Source organism: Tiliqua scincoides, chromosome 4 (assembly GCF_035046505.1).
Source record: "Tiliqua scincoides isolate rTilSci1 chromosome 4, rTilSci1.hap2, whole genome shotgun sequence".
NCBI lineage: Eukaryota > Metazoa > Chordata > Lepidosauria > Squamata > Scincidae > Tiliqua > Tiliqua scincoides.
The window spans coordinates 116,040,925-116,055,202 of NC_089824.1; the positions used below are offsets into that span (position 1 = coordinate 116,040,925).

A 14,278-nucleotide genomic window follows, 5' to 3' on the forward strand; every position below is an offset into this window, starting at 1 on the left:
AAGCATCACTTATAAAGCTGAGGTCACAAGCTGTGTGAAAACTTTGCTGTGGCTACTGAAAAACAGCTGTACCTGTCTTTACTCTTTGTTTATGGTCATAAGCAAGCCCTTCACTTCGTTCCTACCTGAGCTGCGCAACTTTTTCATTCTCATCAGACTTAAACTGACCTGAAATCTTCTTACCCAGAAGGAGATGATAAAAAAATGGGGCAATAGCAGGTCTGGGTGGGATGGATTCAGGATCAGAGTCTGAATGGAATGAGCCTGGAATGACAGAAGGCTTGTGTGGGATGAAGTGGGACTCGTATCTTTAATAAGCAACTGGCAAAGACTACAACAAAGAAGAGAATTTTGAAAGTTCTGTGTAAGACTGAGGGGAAAATTAGATTCAGTTAAATGGTTTTCCATGAATGAATTTTTGTTGTTGTTGTTCAGTTGTTAAGTCGAGTCCAACTCTTCGTGACCCCATGGACCACAGCATGCCAGGCCCTCCTGTCTACTGCTAACTTCTGAAGTTTGTCCAAATTCATGTTCATTGCCTCTATCTAACCATCTCTGCCATCCCCTTCTCCTTTTGCCTTCAATTATTCCCAGCATCAGGGTCTTTTCTAGAGTCCTCCCTTCTCATGAGATGACCAAAATATTTAAGCTTCAGCTTCATCCAGCCCAGCCTTTCACATGATATACTCTGCATATAAGGCTGCAATCCATACCACACTTCCCTGAGAGTAAGCCCCACTGAACAAAAAAGGACTTACTTCTGAGTAGACCTGGTTAGGATTGTCCCTAAGTTAAATAAGCAGGGTGATAATATACAGCTTTGTACTCCTTTCCCTATTTTAAACCAATCAGTTGTTCCATATCTGGTTCTAATGGTTGCCTCTTGACCTGCATACAGATTTCTCAGGAGACAGATAAGGTGGTTTGGTACTCCCATCTCTTTAAGAACTTGCCACAAATCCATACAATCAAAGGTTTTAGCATAGTCAATGAAGCAGAAGTATATATTTTCTGGAACTCCCTTGCTTTTTCCATAATCCAGCGAATGTTGGCAATTTGATCTCTAGTTCCTCGTATCTTTACGAGGACACGAATCTTTAATGAGTAACTGACAATGACTGCAACAAAGAAGAGAATTTTGAAAGTTCTGTGTAAGACTGAGGGGAAAATTGGATTCAGTTAAATGGTTGTCCATGGGTGAGTTTTACCTCACAGTAATCTCAATTGGGTTTTCAGCTTGAAAGAAATTTTGATTTGCTATCTGTTGTACCAACGAGGGCCACCTGTGTGTGAAAGGATCTGATCTGGAAAGGAAACATTTCAGTGCTGCAAACTTGGAAAAAAATAAAACTCACCTTTAACACAAAGGTCTGATCTCTTCAGAATTTGACTTGGCAGATATTTCTACCTCCAGACCTTGAGAGTGTTCTTTAACTGTGTTCAACTGTTACGTCCAAGGGTCTGTCTGCTTAGCTAACCTTGGTAGCCCAGTTAGAATTTGTGGTTTCCACTGACCATCTACCAACCAGGAGAAGAGAGGGACCCTGTCACTGACTTGAACATTGGAGGCACTTGGATTAAGAAAAGTTTGCAGTACTCCATTGGGTTGCTGTGAGGATAATAAGGGATGATTCCCGTGTATGTCACCCTGAGCTTCTTGATGGAAGGCAGATGGAATAAAGCATGAGTCCTACTGCCTGGTATTCTCTCTCAGCAACTTTATCAGAGACCTTTTGACTTTCTTTCTGCTAGGTGGTGCAGACTGGCAGCAATTGGACTCTGAACTCCAGAAGGAGATTCTAACCATATGGCCTCACCTTTCACAGAAAATGCTAGATCTACTGGTACCCATGCCAAAAAGTGAGTCATTTTGTTACTTGAGGCATCAGAACTTCCATGATGATAGGAGTGGGAGGACTAGAAGAGATAAGAGGCCAAATGCCTGATTACCAACAAGTGAAAGAAGAAATCAATGTAAACAAACTCCTTTCCTCCACAGTGCAACTCATGTAATATGCAGTTATATTTTTTTTAATTATTACTTACATATTTTAATATTTTGCTCATCCCATCCATAAGAATGGGAAGTCATACTTTAAAACACCAACAAGTGAGAATAAGTTCTAAAACATATCAAATTCCAATACAGGCGTGCCCCAGTATCTGCAAAGGTTCCGTTCTGGAACCCCATGCAGTAACATGAAACCATGGATACCAGGGAACACCCCTCCAACCTTCTGGCACTCCCGTCACCTCCGAAGGGGTCGCACATGGGGGGGCTCACAGACCCGATCAGCACATAAATAAATCTGTGGATACAGCATCCATGCATACGGGGGCCCCCTGTACCCTTCTTCAATTTAGCCTTGCCAACCAGTTGCCAGCCCCACTACAAAAAAAAAAAAAAAAAAAAGCCTTACAATACCATAGACGGACTCTGGCAAATTTTCAAATAGAAGGGATCTATGCAATCACTAAAAAATATTGTACTACAGATTTTTGCAGAATCCATCCCTAGTCACTGAAGGTGAAATGGTAGCTGTCTGGAAAACATTGCTATTAATCATGTATTTATTTAAAATATTTTTATTCTGCATTTCCTCCACTGAAAGCAGATGCCTAAGATGGTTTACAATTTATAGAGTTAAAAATAAATAAAGGAAAATAGAAATACAATATACAAAAGAAAATGCAAAACTATAATAGGGAAAAAAAGGAATACAATGGGGGGGAACACAAATTGGAGGAGGGCAAAAAATATTCAAGGAACAGCTATAGAGGCACAGGAGGCAGACATCCCAAAAGCAAAACGAAACAAAGTTTTAAGCCCTTTCCGAAATGCCATGAGGGAGGGGTTAGATCTTAATTACCCTGGTAGGGAATTCCATAACTGTGGCACCATTACTGAGAAGGTTTGCCCCTGTACCACCATCCTCCTAACTTGGGAGAAAGGCAGCACTTGCAGGAAAGCCCCCTTAAGAGGGCAGGCCAGAATATATGGGAGAAGGCGGCCCCTCGGATAACCTGGCCCCAAACCATGAAGGGCTTTAAAGGTCAAAACCTGCATGTTGAATTGGACCCGGAAACAAATGGGCAGCCAGTGCAGTCGCCGAAGCAGTGGTTTGACAGAATTGAACTACCTAGCTCCAGTAACCACCCTGGCCGCCGCATTCCACACTAGTTGGGAGTCAGTCTTGTGAATGCATGCTCCCCCTCTACCTGGAGTGATTACTTCTTTCCCATGTTTTCACATTAAATGCATAACAACACAAGTCATGGCAAATGCAGTCCAGGTTCCCATGTAATCATGGTTTGCCAACCAACTTCAAACCATGGTTTCAATCTGTAGTTTACAGGAGGCTCTGGTTTCTGTTAATCATGGCTTCAGTTGCTACACAATGTAACATGAATCCATGATTAATACCAGGAGAGAGGAAATTGCTCTGGAGAGGGAAGGAGCACATGGTACTGAGCCTGGTTCCCAATTTTCAAGGCATATTTTGAACAAAACCAGAATTATGTCTTTAGCCACCCTGTGCGTATTTTGTCAAATGTTTACATAAGAACATAAGAAGAGCCCTTCCGGATCAGGCCCAGGGCCCATCTAGTTCAGCTTCCTATATCTCACAGCACCTACCAGATGCTTCAGGAAGCACACAAGACCACAAGATACTTGCATCTTGCTGCCGCTCCCCTGCATCTGGCATTTTATTACCATCGCACCAGACTGCACTTGGATTTAACTTGGGCTACTTTATTAAAACAAGTGACCAATTTTTAATGCATGAGACCTACTGAACACACTTGCCAGTCTGGGGTAGGCAAAAAAAACTGCCATCCACGGCCAATTCAGATGACAGAAAAAAATTCCAACCTGGCCTTCGTGATGAGTGACCAGCTAATCTCAGACTGTACATCATAGCTTATAACCTGTGATAGAGTTTTCCTCCAGAAATCTGCCCAATCCCCTTTTAAAGGCATCTAGACCAGATGCCATCACCACATCCTGTAGCAAAGAGTTCCACAGAATAATTCTTTCTTATTGGCATCCTTCAGTCTTGGAAGACTATGGTATCGTGCTCTGAATAGTGATTCTGGAACAGAGTGTCCTCTCCAGTGCGCGAAGCCTGGGTAAAGTAGATATGGGGGATAGACTGTTACCCATGCAGCAAATCCCCCCTTCCACGTCGCTGAAATGGTCCAATGGAAAGGCAGAAGCCAATACAGTTGTTCCAGCGGCGTTGCAGGAGTTGCCAGAACGTGACTGTGTTCAGCCATGAACTGCCTCAGGGACTCCAGCTCCGGACTTTGCCTCAAGGTTGACTCCTGAAGCCTTTTCCATAACTGGATGTAGCCACAAGGCAGTGGAGGTTTGGGATCAGAGTTTTCCTTCTCTCAGATGAGCTGCCTTCCCAGGCTAAGGAGTCCCATCTACCCGGTGGCTGTTTAGTCGCCTCTTAGATCAAGTACAGCCAAACTGAGGGCCTATTCTTATCCCCCAGCCCCCAGGGGTTACAGAATAATTATAATTATATGCTGGATAAAGAAATATTTTCTTTTGTCTCTTCTAACTCTCCTGACACTCAATTTTAGTGAATATCCCCTAGTTCTGGTAGAGGGAAAAGAGCATCCCACTATTCACTGTATCCATCCCTTGCATAATTTTTAATGTCTCATGTCCCCCCTCAGATGCCTCTTTTCTAGACTGAAGAGCTTCAAACGCTGTAGTCTTTCCTCATAAGGGAGGTGTCCCAGCCCATTAATCATTTTGGTCATTCCCTTCCACACCTTTTCTAGTTCCACTATATCATTTTTAAGATGCGGTGACCAGAACTGAACACAATACCTCAGGTGTGGCCATACCAGAAATTTGTACAATGTCATTATAATATTAGCTGTTTTATTCCCTTTTTAATGATCCCTAGCATGGAATTGGTCTTCTTCACTGCCACCATGCATTGGGTTGACACTTTCGTCAAGCTGTTCACCAGCACCCCAAGATCTTTCTCCTGACCTGTCAGAGACATCTCAGAACCTATTAGCCTATAAGTGAAGTTTTGGTTTTTTTGACCCAGTGTGCATTACTTTACACTAACGTACATTGAAACAGGGCAAACTAAGTTGGAACTATATAGTATTGGAAGCATGACACATGATTTGCCCCAGGAAAAGTGCAGAGTGAACAAATTTCTATCTGGCACTTGTTCACTCAAAATGCCTCCAATTATTTTTTTTCAGAAAATGCAGCTAGCAGGCCTGAATTTTACTCATTCACCATATAATGTGTAGTTTGCCCCAAAGCCATGCAACAAAAGACAAGTCTTCTCCCCAACTTTCTACTCATTATGTCACACCTGAAAATAACAGTTTTTGTTAACATGAAATTTATTTCTAGCTACCGACCTGACAGTTGGCAAAATCTACGCAGCCATGATGATAATGGACTATTATAAGCAGAGTAAAGCTAAGAAACAAAGGCAGCAGCTGGAAGAACAGGTACAGTTTAGCTGTTTGGAAGTATCTTTTTTGTCATGTTGGGTGTGACTTTCTGAAAACTGTTCCATCACATCATGTTTGTTCCTTAATGTGCAAAATAGTGTTGTTTTACTTAAACAGTTCCTTTAATTGGTGCTCTTTTTAATTTTTTAATTCAGAAAAATGCCCCAATGTTCCAGCGCATGGAGCCTTCCTCTCTTCCTCAGGAGATCATTTCTAATGCCAAAGCTTTGCCTTACCTTCAGCAAGATACGCTTTCAGGACTGTAAGTGTAGATGTTTGAGTAAGCAACCCATCTTACTTTGACATTTATGTTGCTATATGCTCACACCTCTCTTCCCTGAGCTGTGAGACGTTCCCTGGGCTCAGTGTGACTTGGGCTCTGACTTCCTCCAGTGGAGAGATATGGTGTCTTTGTAATATCTGCTTTCTTTACAAATATACTGGTTGGACATCTGATGGAGGTAGACAGCAGAGCATTCCTTACAAGTAACACTATGTAATATCAATTCTACAAATATGTCTGAACCCCAAAGTGTTCTGGGTCCTGGCTACTCTCACCCAACTTTTCCATTCTAATCTGTTGCCTCTCACACAGATGCAGTCCAGTCTCTGTCTTGCTCCAAATACCCACACAACTCCTAGTCAGAACTTTCTCCTCTCACTGACCACTGAGGAGGGAAGGGAATAGGTCACCTTACCTTTCTGCCATCCACCTCAGGTCATGCCAAACTCAAATTAGGGGCTCTAATTCTTCTAGGGAACTCTCCAACAAAGGGTCCTATTAGCCTGACAGAAGCAATAGAAGTCCAGCATTCCTGACTGCTACACAATTACAAAGTTCTTAATGTCGTGTTCTTTGGTTGTTGCTAACATTAAAAAGAGGCGGTGGAAAAAACAAGCACTTTGTTCTGGAAATTGGTCAAAGCTTGCCTCCTCTGCAGCTCTGCATCATCTGCGCAACCTAAAGGACATGCTGAAACCTTCTGTAATGGGAAATTCCTTTTGATACCAATGAGTGTTCCCATTCCCAAGAATGTGTGTACTGGTTTGGGAATGGGAGCATTCATTGATATAGTATCATCAGAAGGTGTTTCCCACTCAGGATGTCCTTTAGGTTGTGCAGACAATATAGAGCTACAGAGGATGACAGTGAGGGCTGGAATGGAAATAAATGATCAGGAGGTGACAGACTGTTTCTTACCACTAGTCCTCTTATTCCCCCAAAGTTTTCCAAGTCCTACGTTGCACTGTCTCAAGACAGAGACAGAAAGTCAGTCCTCTCTCTGTGCCATCCCAAATCTAGGAAAAAAAATATTAAAAGCATTTTTTCAGATTCAAGATGTAGCCTAGAAATAACTCAGAGTAAAACTATCACTCAAGTAACCTCTCCCATCTGTAAAACTTCTTTCCAGTGTAGGATGTGGGCACATTGATAGGACATTATGACAAAGATTGTTCTGCTTTTGTCCTTGATGAACCATTTCTGGACTGTCAACCAACCACACATGTTATACAAGCACAAAATTCACCTAGAAGTTTATTTGGAGGAAGAAGACATGTGCCTCAGGCAAATTATATGGAGCAGTGATATGTTTGTATTGACTGAAGTGGTATGTTACTAGAGCAAGCCAAAGGGGGGTATCTGCTTGTTTGTGTTTTGCTGCCCTAGGCAAATTAAAATTTGCTGCCACTCCTTGTCCATGATCCAGCGAAAGCTAAATTGCTTGTACCCTTCACTGACTGTGTGGGGCAGAATTAAAAATATTCCTCAGTTCTCCTTGGAATAAACAGGGTTTGAAGGTACTTAACTTTGGCTGGATCACATCACTGCATAGTTTGTCTCTTTAGTTGGCCTGTTCTCCATATTGACCTATTTTCCCTAAAAGGCAATGTTCAATTGCCCAGTTCTGTGTCGGGAACATTCTTAAGGGTGCTTTCACACATGCGTATTTGTCGCTAGATTGAAAACAACATTGAGAGATGGCTCACGCATTGAAAATGGCTACTCAGCTCCATAAAAGTTTCCTAAAAGTACGGCTTTTATGTTATCTCTTCACAGATGTATAGCATGCTTTGCCATAGAGCCTGTTCACACATACAGTTCACCTATCTTTGGGTCAAATATGATTTGCAGCAATATCAGAGCATCTGCAAATCAACACCAAGTAGATGCAGAAAAATAAAAAATTATGTGATTTCTTAGCTCATTGTGCTTCATCTGAACTCATATAATGAGTTGTCATGGATGTTTAGAATTTTTTGGCAAGGAGATAACAGACAGAAGTGTAAAGATAAGGAGCATGAATCATGATAATGAACAAGCCTGAATTTCTGCCTCTGCAATGCACAAAATCTTCAATCTCTGAGTGCTGTAGTCTTCATGGACACTGCATAGAGGCAATCTAAAATGGTTTTATTTTTTCATGGGTGGTGGTGTTATCCATAAAAAGTGCTGAAAGCAGTGTTATAGCAGTGTTATGTGTTTTTATTCCAAATCAATATTTTAATAATTTTAAAACATTTTTATCCAGTGTAATCACTGTCATATGGCCCACTTTATTTAAACTTAAGGTTCAAGGCAGCTGGCTAACTAGTCTACTGTGACCAATTTCATCTTATACCATGTCAATTAAACCTAACTTAAAGTAATAGGATTGAAAATTGCATTGAATTGCTGTTAAAAAAAAAGAAAAGAAAGGTTTGAAACTGCAGGAGGGGAAAAACCCTAACAACTTAAAGCAACAGAAATGAACATTGCATTGAATTGCTAAAAAATAAAAATAAGACACTAGGTTTGAAACTGCAGAAAAGCATTTGGACTTTTAAAAACCTTCCGAAACAAATGCAAAACTCCACTTCAGAACCAGAGTTCAAAGAATCTCAGTCCTAGCTCTCCAGCTTTCCTCAGCAGCATTCCCCCCTCCCCACCAAGCAGCCTTACTTAGCACAGTGGCAGAGGAGAGCTTCCTCCCTTGTTAGCAGAGACCACATAGCAAATTTACAGCCCAATCCTGAGCTGCCCATCGCGGGGCTGCAGCGGCGCTGAAAATGGCTGCATCCTGCATGCTCAGCAGGCAGCGCTGGAGGCTCCCTGTAAGAAGGGGACTTTTGTCCACTTCTCCCAGGTAAGGCAAGTAGCTCTGCATGGGGCTACCCAATTCTATGGCAACCTGAGCGCGATGCCATAATCTTTCGAGACTGAAGGTTGCCAACATAATGAGGGTCAGCGAAGTTCCACCAGTCCTGCCTCCCTCCCGCCCTGCTGCCTCCCTGGCACGCCTCCTCCCCACATTCTCCCTGCCCTCCTTTCGCCTCCCCCTCCCCGGAACACTGCCTCCTTCCACACCCCCACCCATCTCTTCTCTGCACCGCGGTCTGCGCAACTGCCGAGCAGCAGAGCGCCGGTGCTCCACTGCAACTAGCCCAACGCTGGCCAAAGCTGGGCTAGCATCAGCACTCCAGCAGCATAGAGGCAGCAATGAGGCAGTGCGCACTGCATAGGATTGACCCTTAAACTCTGGTATAGCAACTTACTGCAACACAACTGAATGTAGTATTGAATTGCTTTTGAAAAAACAGCAGACCAAAAAAATTCACTTCTAAGTACCTTCTAAGATTAACCCAGAAACACTGTCAACCAGCTTCTGTTCCCTGCAACCTAAGGTTCCAAAAGGCTCCACAGGCTTGGGAGTGTACGAGCATGCTCAGTAGACTCTAAAGACACTGGGGAGATAGCAGCACACTTCCCTATGTAAACAAAGAAATGGAGAACAAAGGTGTGAATTAGTGGAGATGCTTTGCAGACGATTAGCAGGCAGTTTAAAAGGTCAGTTTCAGATTATTTTGTGGATTAGGCAGGATATCGAATTTTGTGACTTAAAGAGCTCAATTATGTGTTTTAATGGTGTTACTTCGCAATTACCATTTTGGACTGCCCCTAAGCATATACCTTCTTAATAACCTGATCCTGTGCTCTCCCCCACCCCCTCCAATGCAGCCGTGTGAAAATGACTTGTGCTTCATCTTGTGGGAGGGCAGTCCTGGAGATCTCATCTGGGTAAGGGAACATCTGTTCCCTTATAAAGGGATAAGCCTCTGAGGTGCAGAGCGAAATTGCTGGTGCAAGTCCGTATGGTCCCAGGCCACGGGGTCAGGTCTGGGAAGGGGGTTTAGATTCAGCAGGGTCTCAGAAGGAGGTTTGGATTCTCAGACTTGGTCAACCCTCTGCCCCATTCGATTCTTCCCAGTCCCGTTCCACCTCCCCTGCCAAATTACCTGATGGAGCCACTGCCGCACATGGGGCCACTCCGTCCTTCCCACTGGTACTCCAGCAACGTGTGGATTTGCACATGCAGAGATATGTTTATGATCGCCATAAGGTAGTCACTGCTGATGGAACTCACATCAGAAGTGTCCACTAGAATTGGGTTGCACATATGTCTGCAACAACCTTGAAAGCAAGAAATTTGGATCTTAATGCTAGTTAGAAAAAAAATAAAATGAAGTGGTAGCAAACTTTTGTGTCACCAAAAATACACTGGATAGCTAATTCCAGATCCCTCAGAAGTATGATATGCATGTTTTGAGATATTCACAATTAACATTTTCATGTGTTCTCATAAAATATCTTGCATGTATGTGGGAAAGCATTTAATGGCCCTTTGAACCCTAAAACCTGTACCAGATCTGTACCTGTATCTGTCTTGGGAATGCAGCATTTGCATTTAATAATATCATGGAAGAGCAGGCTTGTCGAGACGTTGATTCCACTTATATGCAACTTTTCATCCGTCCCCTCCAGAATGGAACAATATCAGTGAACATAAAAACACAATAAATACCTCTGTTAGAAATAAAAATCAGACCAGCAGGGGTCAGCAGCACAAAAAGGGTCTTTCTTACATGAACAAAATTACCAGTTCCATGAATCTGGCAAGCTTCCCTCTGAAGGGAATTCCACAAGAAAGGTAGCACAAAGACAGCACTTCTCCCAGTATCTGGAAACTTTCTTTCCAATTATGTTGATCCCTCTTTAATAAGAGTTTTGATCTTTGTAGGAAGGGGTGGTTCATACAGGAGAAGACATTCCCCTGGAATCCACGTGCATATAGGGTCTGTCTGCTGTCATGAACAACTTTGATGCCAATCTATACATTTTCAGGCAGGCATTTCCTACTGCCAACATGCCTCTTCATTATGAAACACAGGGCACAGTCCTAAGCACCTAAATCCTAGTCCTAAGTCCCTTGCGCCAACCAAAGAATGTTGCAAAAGTGCTGTAAAGCACTTTTGTGCCACTCTTTGGGGAGATAGGCTGGCGCACCTCCCCACACTGACGCAGGTCCCAGGAATGGGTGAGTTTGCATCGGCCAAGCTCGGCCACAGCAGGGGTCTGGGGGTGCGTGGAGAGAGTGGGGAAGAGGCGGCAGGGAAGGCGTTTCAGGGCAGTAGGAGGGCAGACGGCAGGCATTCCTGTGGTGGATGAACAAGGAGCAGGAGGCAGTACCAGGATCTAGCACTTATGCCAGATCCTAGACCTTGTTCCTGGGCAACCCAGGGCAGTTCTGGGCTGCTCAGATTTACACCACCGATTTTGGTGGTGCAAATCCAAGTAGCCCCATTGGGACAGCTGCGACTCTCCCTGGGGTAAGGGGAAAAGTTTCCCCTTGCCTCGGGCTGAGCCTCAGACAGCCTGAAACGTGCCCTGGATACAGCATAGGGCCACTGGTTTGCCTGTTCCTGCACAAGTTAGGATTGTGCTGCCCATTAATGAAAGGGGATCACATTGTCCTCTTGAGGAGTGTGATGAACCCTATTCCCTCCACCTTTTCCCAGTCACCTGGCCTGCCCAACCCTCACTAGCCACCATAGTTTTCCATGGCACCAGGCACCAGCCACCATAGTTTTCCATGGCACCAGGCACCAGCCACCATAGTTTTCCATGGCACCTGCATGCTGCTTCTCCAGCCTTTTGGAAGTACCCAACATGATTGGCAATATCATGCCAATGATATTGCCAATCATGTTGGGTACTTCCAAAAGGCTGGAGAAGCAGCATGCAGGACTGCGAATCATAGCCAGGCAGCCCAATTCCGAACTGCTCAGTACACAAGGCTGCTGTGGTGTCAAAATGGCTACAGCAGCATCCAACGCGTGCTGGGCAGTGGCTCTTCAGGGGAAGGGAAGTAGCCCTACAATGGGGCTACTTGATTCTGTAGCAGCTCTTGAGCCAGTGCAGAATCAAGGAGTCCTGTGTTGGGCTGCTCAGCCCGACACAGGGCTCAGGATCCGATGGAGCTGAGCTCCTCTGGCCCCTCCCCCTCCTGCCCCACTCCCTCCCAATGCCATGCCTCCTCCCACTCCTTGCCTTCCCCCACCTGTCCTTGCTCCAGAATGCCTCTCACCTGCCCCTACTCACCTCTCTGATACTCGGCGCACTGGGTGGCATACCGCAGGCCCAGCACCGGAGCTGGCCCTTACGGCACGTTTGCGACAGTGTGCGCCGGCAGTGAGCCAGCGTGCACAGAGCAGGATTGGGCCCTGAGTCTCCAAGGAGTCAGAGGGATAACTAGCAGAGGCTTCACCATGAACATTTGTCTTGTGTTATCATTTGAAGTTGGACTGTTTTTACAGGAGTAGCCGGACCGGATTCCCCTCTCTGAGTCCACTGTCTCCCCAAGAGATATTCCAGTTGGCCTGCATGGATCCAAACCATGGGGAATACCAAGAGCAGCAATCTCTGGTAATGCATTGCACACAATGTCTCTTTAGCTGTCATATCTTGCACTACTTTCAGAAACTGTGTAACCCTGGCATTACTTTGTGTATGCTGTTGAAAAGTCCTTGAGATTCCAGGCCTCAATATGCTACCTATATACATTGTTTGCTGTCTGCATCTAATTATTAGGAAGCCCACTGTTCCTTGAAAATATTCTTTCCTTTGCAGTGAGATGCTGGATAGCCTACCACCCCTTCTAAAAGTCATCCAATGGAACATTATTTTGGAACTGGACCAAAGTTGCTTCTCTCCAGCTTTTTAAATAAAATTGATGATGTGTATAGAGAAAGACTTAGAAAAATACTCAGTGTGACATGCAGCTATCAAATCCTAAAACAACCAACAAATCCAAGTGAAAACCTTTACATTTTCTTGATGGGAGAGTATTCCTATAAATCACTCCAGCACCTAATGATGTAAAATGGAATTTCCAGTTTTCTGCTAAAATTCCATTTTAGTACATGTAATAGTACAATCACAAGTCATAGTAATAGTATTAGCACTGAGAGAGTGCAAATATGGCTCCCTTCACAAGTCTGCAGATGAAACATAGGATTCGTGACTGCAGGTTGTGGTGACTAGCCAAGAATATAGGTGCTACAAAACCCTATTTGTCACACTTAGGCCTTTTTCACCAATACATGCACAAATTCTATTCAGCTAAGTCAGGAAAGGAGGAATTTTGCCCTCGCCCCATTTTGACTGGTTGGTACATGAGTTCTAATCATGCTGGGATATAACTAACAATGGACTAATCAGGAAGCCAAGTGGAGCAGAGCACTACAGAGTGCTAGATCTTGACCAGAAATAAGAATTGAGCAAGCTTTAGGAAGACATTCGAGCATAGAAGACAGCAGACAAAGAATGTCTTTATGTTGTCCAGGCAAGGTTCAAATGCCTGTTTACCCAGAAGAATTCATATTAAAAACATCAAATGCTGACCTCCTTTATTGGGGATCTGTCATGAGGGTTCCTACTATAGTTCTATAATCATCTTAGATTTGACCCTGGAGAGGCAGCCTGGCGGCTGCTTCCAGTTCTTTACGGTGATCCAGCTAGAGTACCTCCACCACCCTCCCAACTATCACATTTGCTGCCTTGACATTACTACCAAGAGATTTCTAGTATTTAGAGCCTCCTGTTCATTCCTGATGACAATCAGTGTTATGTACACTATTGTTATAATGATGGATGTAATATATAAAGGAAGAAGAACAAATGCTCCCAAAACAGACTGCTTTATTTTCAGTTAGCCTTAAATGTATGTCAAAGCTGGGCTTTTGACCTCACTTGATGTCCCTACATCTAAATGGCACCTGCAACTATGTGCAATCAACACTCCTCTATTAATTTTTTTCAGACACAGGGAATCACAATACATTGAAAAGTTGCTGAAAGTTTGGATGAGAGGGTAAAACAAAAAAAGGTTTTCCAAATTTTTGCTCCAAGTCAGATGGCCTTGGATAGAAGGAATATGGAAATAGCTTTCATGCTACACAATTTTCCATTACGCCATTTTCTGTTTAGCCTTTTTTGTTGCTTTCTAATTATTAATTGTTGCTTTCTAATTATTAATAATAATAATAATAACAACAGGTATTTATATACAGCCTTTCTTGGACTTTATTCAAGACTTTATTCAAGGCAGTTTATAAAGGCAGGCTTATCCAAATCCCTTATTAAATAGGGATTTTTACAATTTGAAAGAAGGTTCTTTCTTTCAAGAACCACTACATTCAGGTGTTTCATTCCGATCTGGCTTCACACTCTGGCCTCCATCCTCCCACGCTCAGAGCAGATGGAATAGCTCGGCTTCAGCTTGTCAGCTGCTTCAAGGTCGCACGGTGCCGGTGGCCTCGAACTGGTGACCTTGTGGATGTTATCTTCAGGCAGACGGAGGCTCTACCCCCTAGACCAGACCTCCTGCCCAATTATGCAATTTATTTAGAACCCTCAGCCTGTGATGATGCTAAGGGACTTTCAACCACTTTAACAAACAAT

The 14,278-nt window shown here is 43.7% G+C and overlaps 1 protein-coding gene across 1 annotated transcript in view; it reads left to right on the plus strand.

Moving 5' to 3' along the window:
- The window catches only part of CACNA1E (calcium voltage-gated channel subunit alpha1 E), a 360,216-nt gene that overhangs the window by 325,242 nt on the left and 20,696 nt on the right, over positions 1-14,278 (plus strand). The window contains exons 41-44 of the mRNA XM_066623540.1: positions 1,753-1,860; positions 5,396-5,496; positions 5,655-5,761; positions 12,133-12,241. Of these exons, the coding sequence (XP_066479637.1) occupies positions 1,753-1,860; positions 5,396-5,496; positions 5,655-5,761; positions 12,133-12,241 (425 nt within the window). The remainder of the gene's footprint in view (positions 1-1,752; positions 1,861-5,395; positions 5,497-5,654; positions 5,762-12,132; positions 12,242-14,278) is intronic.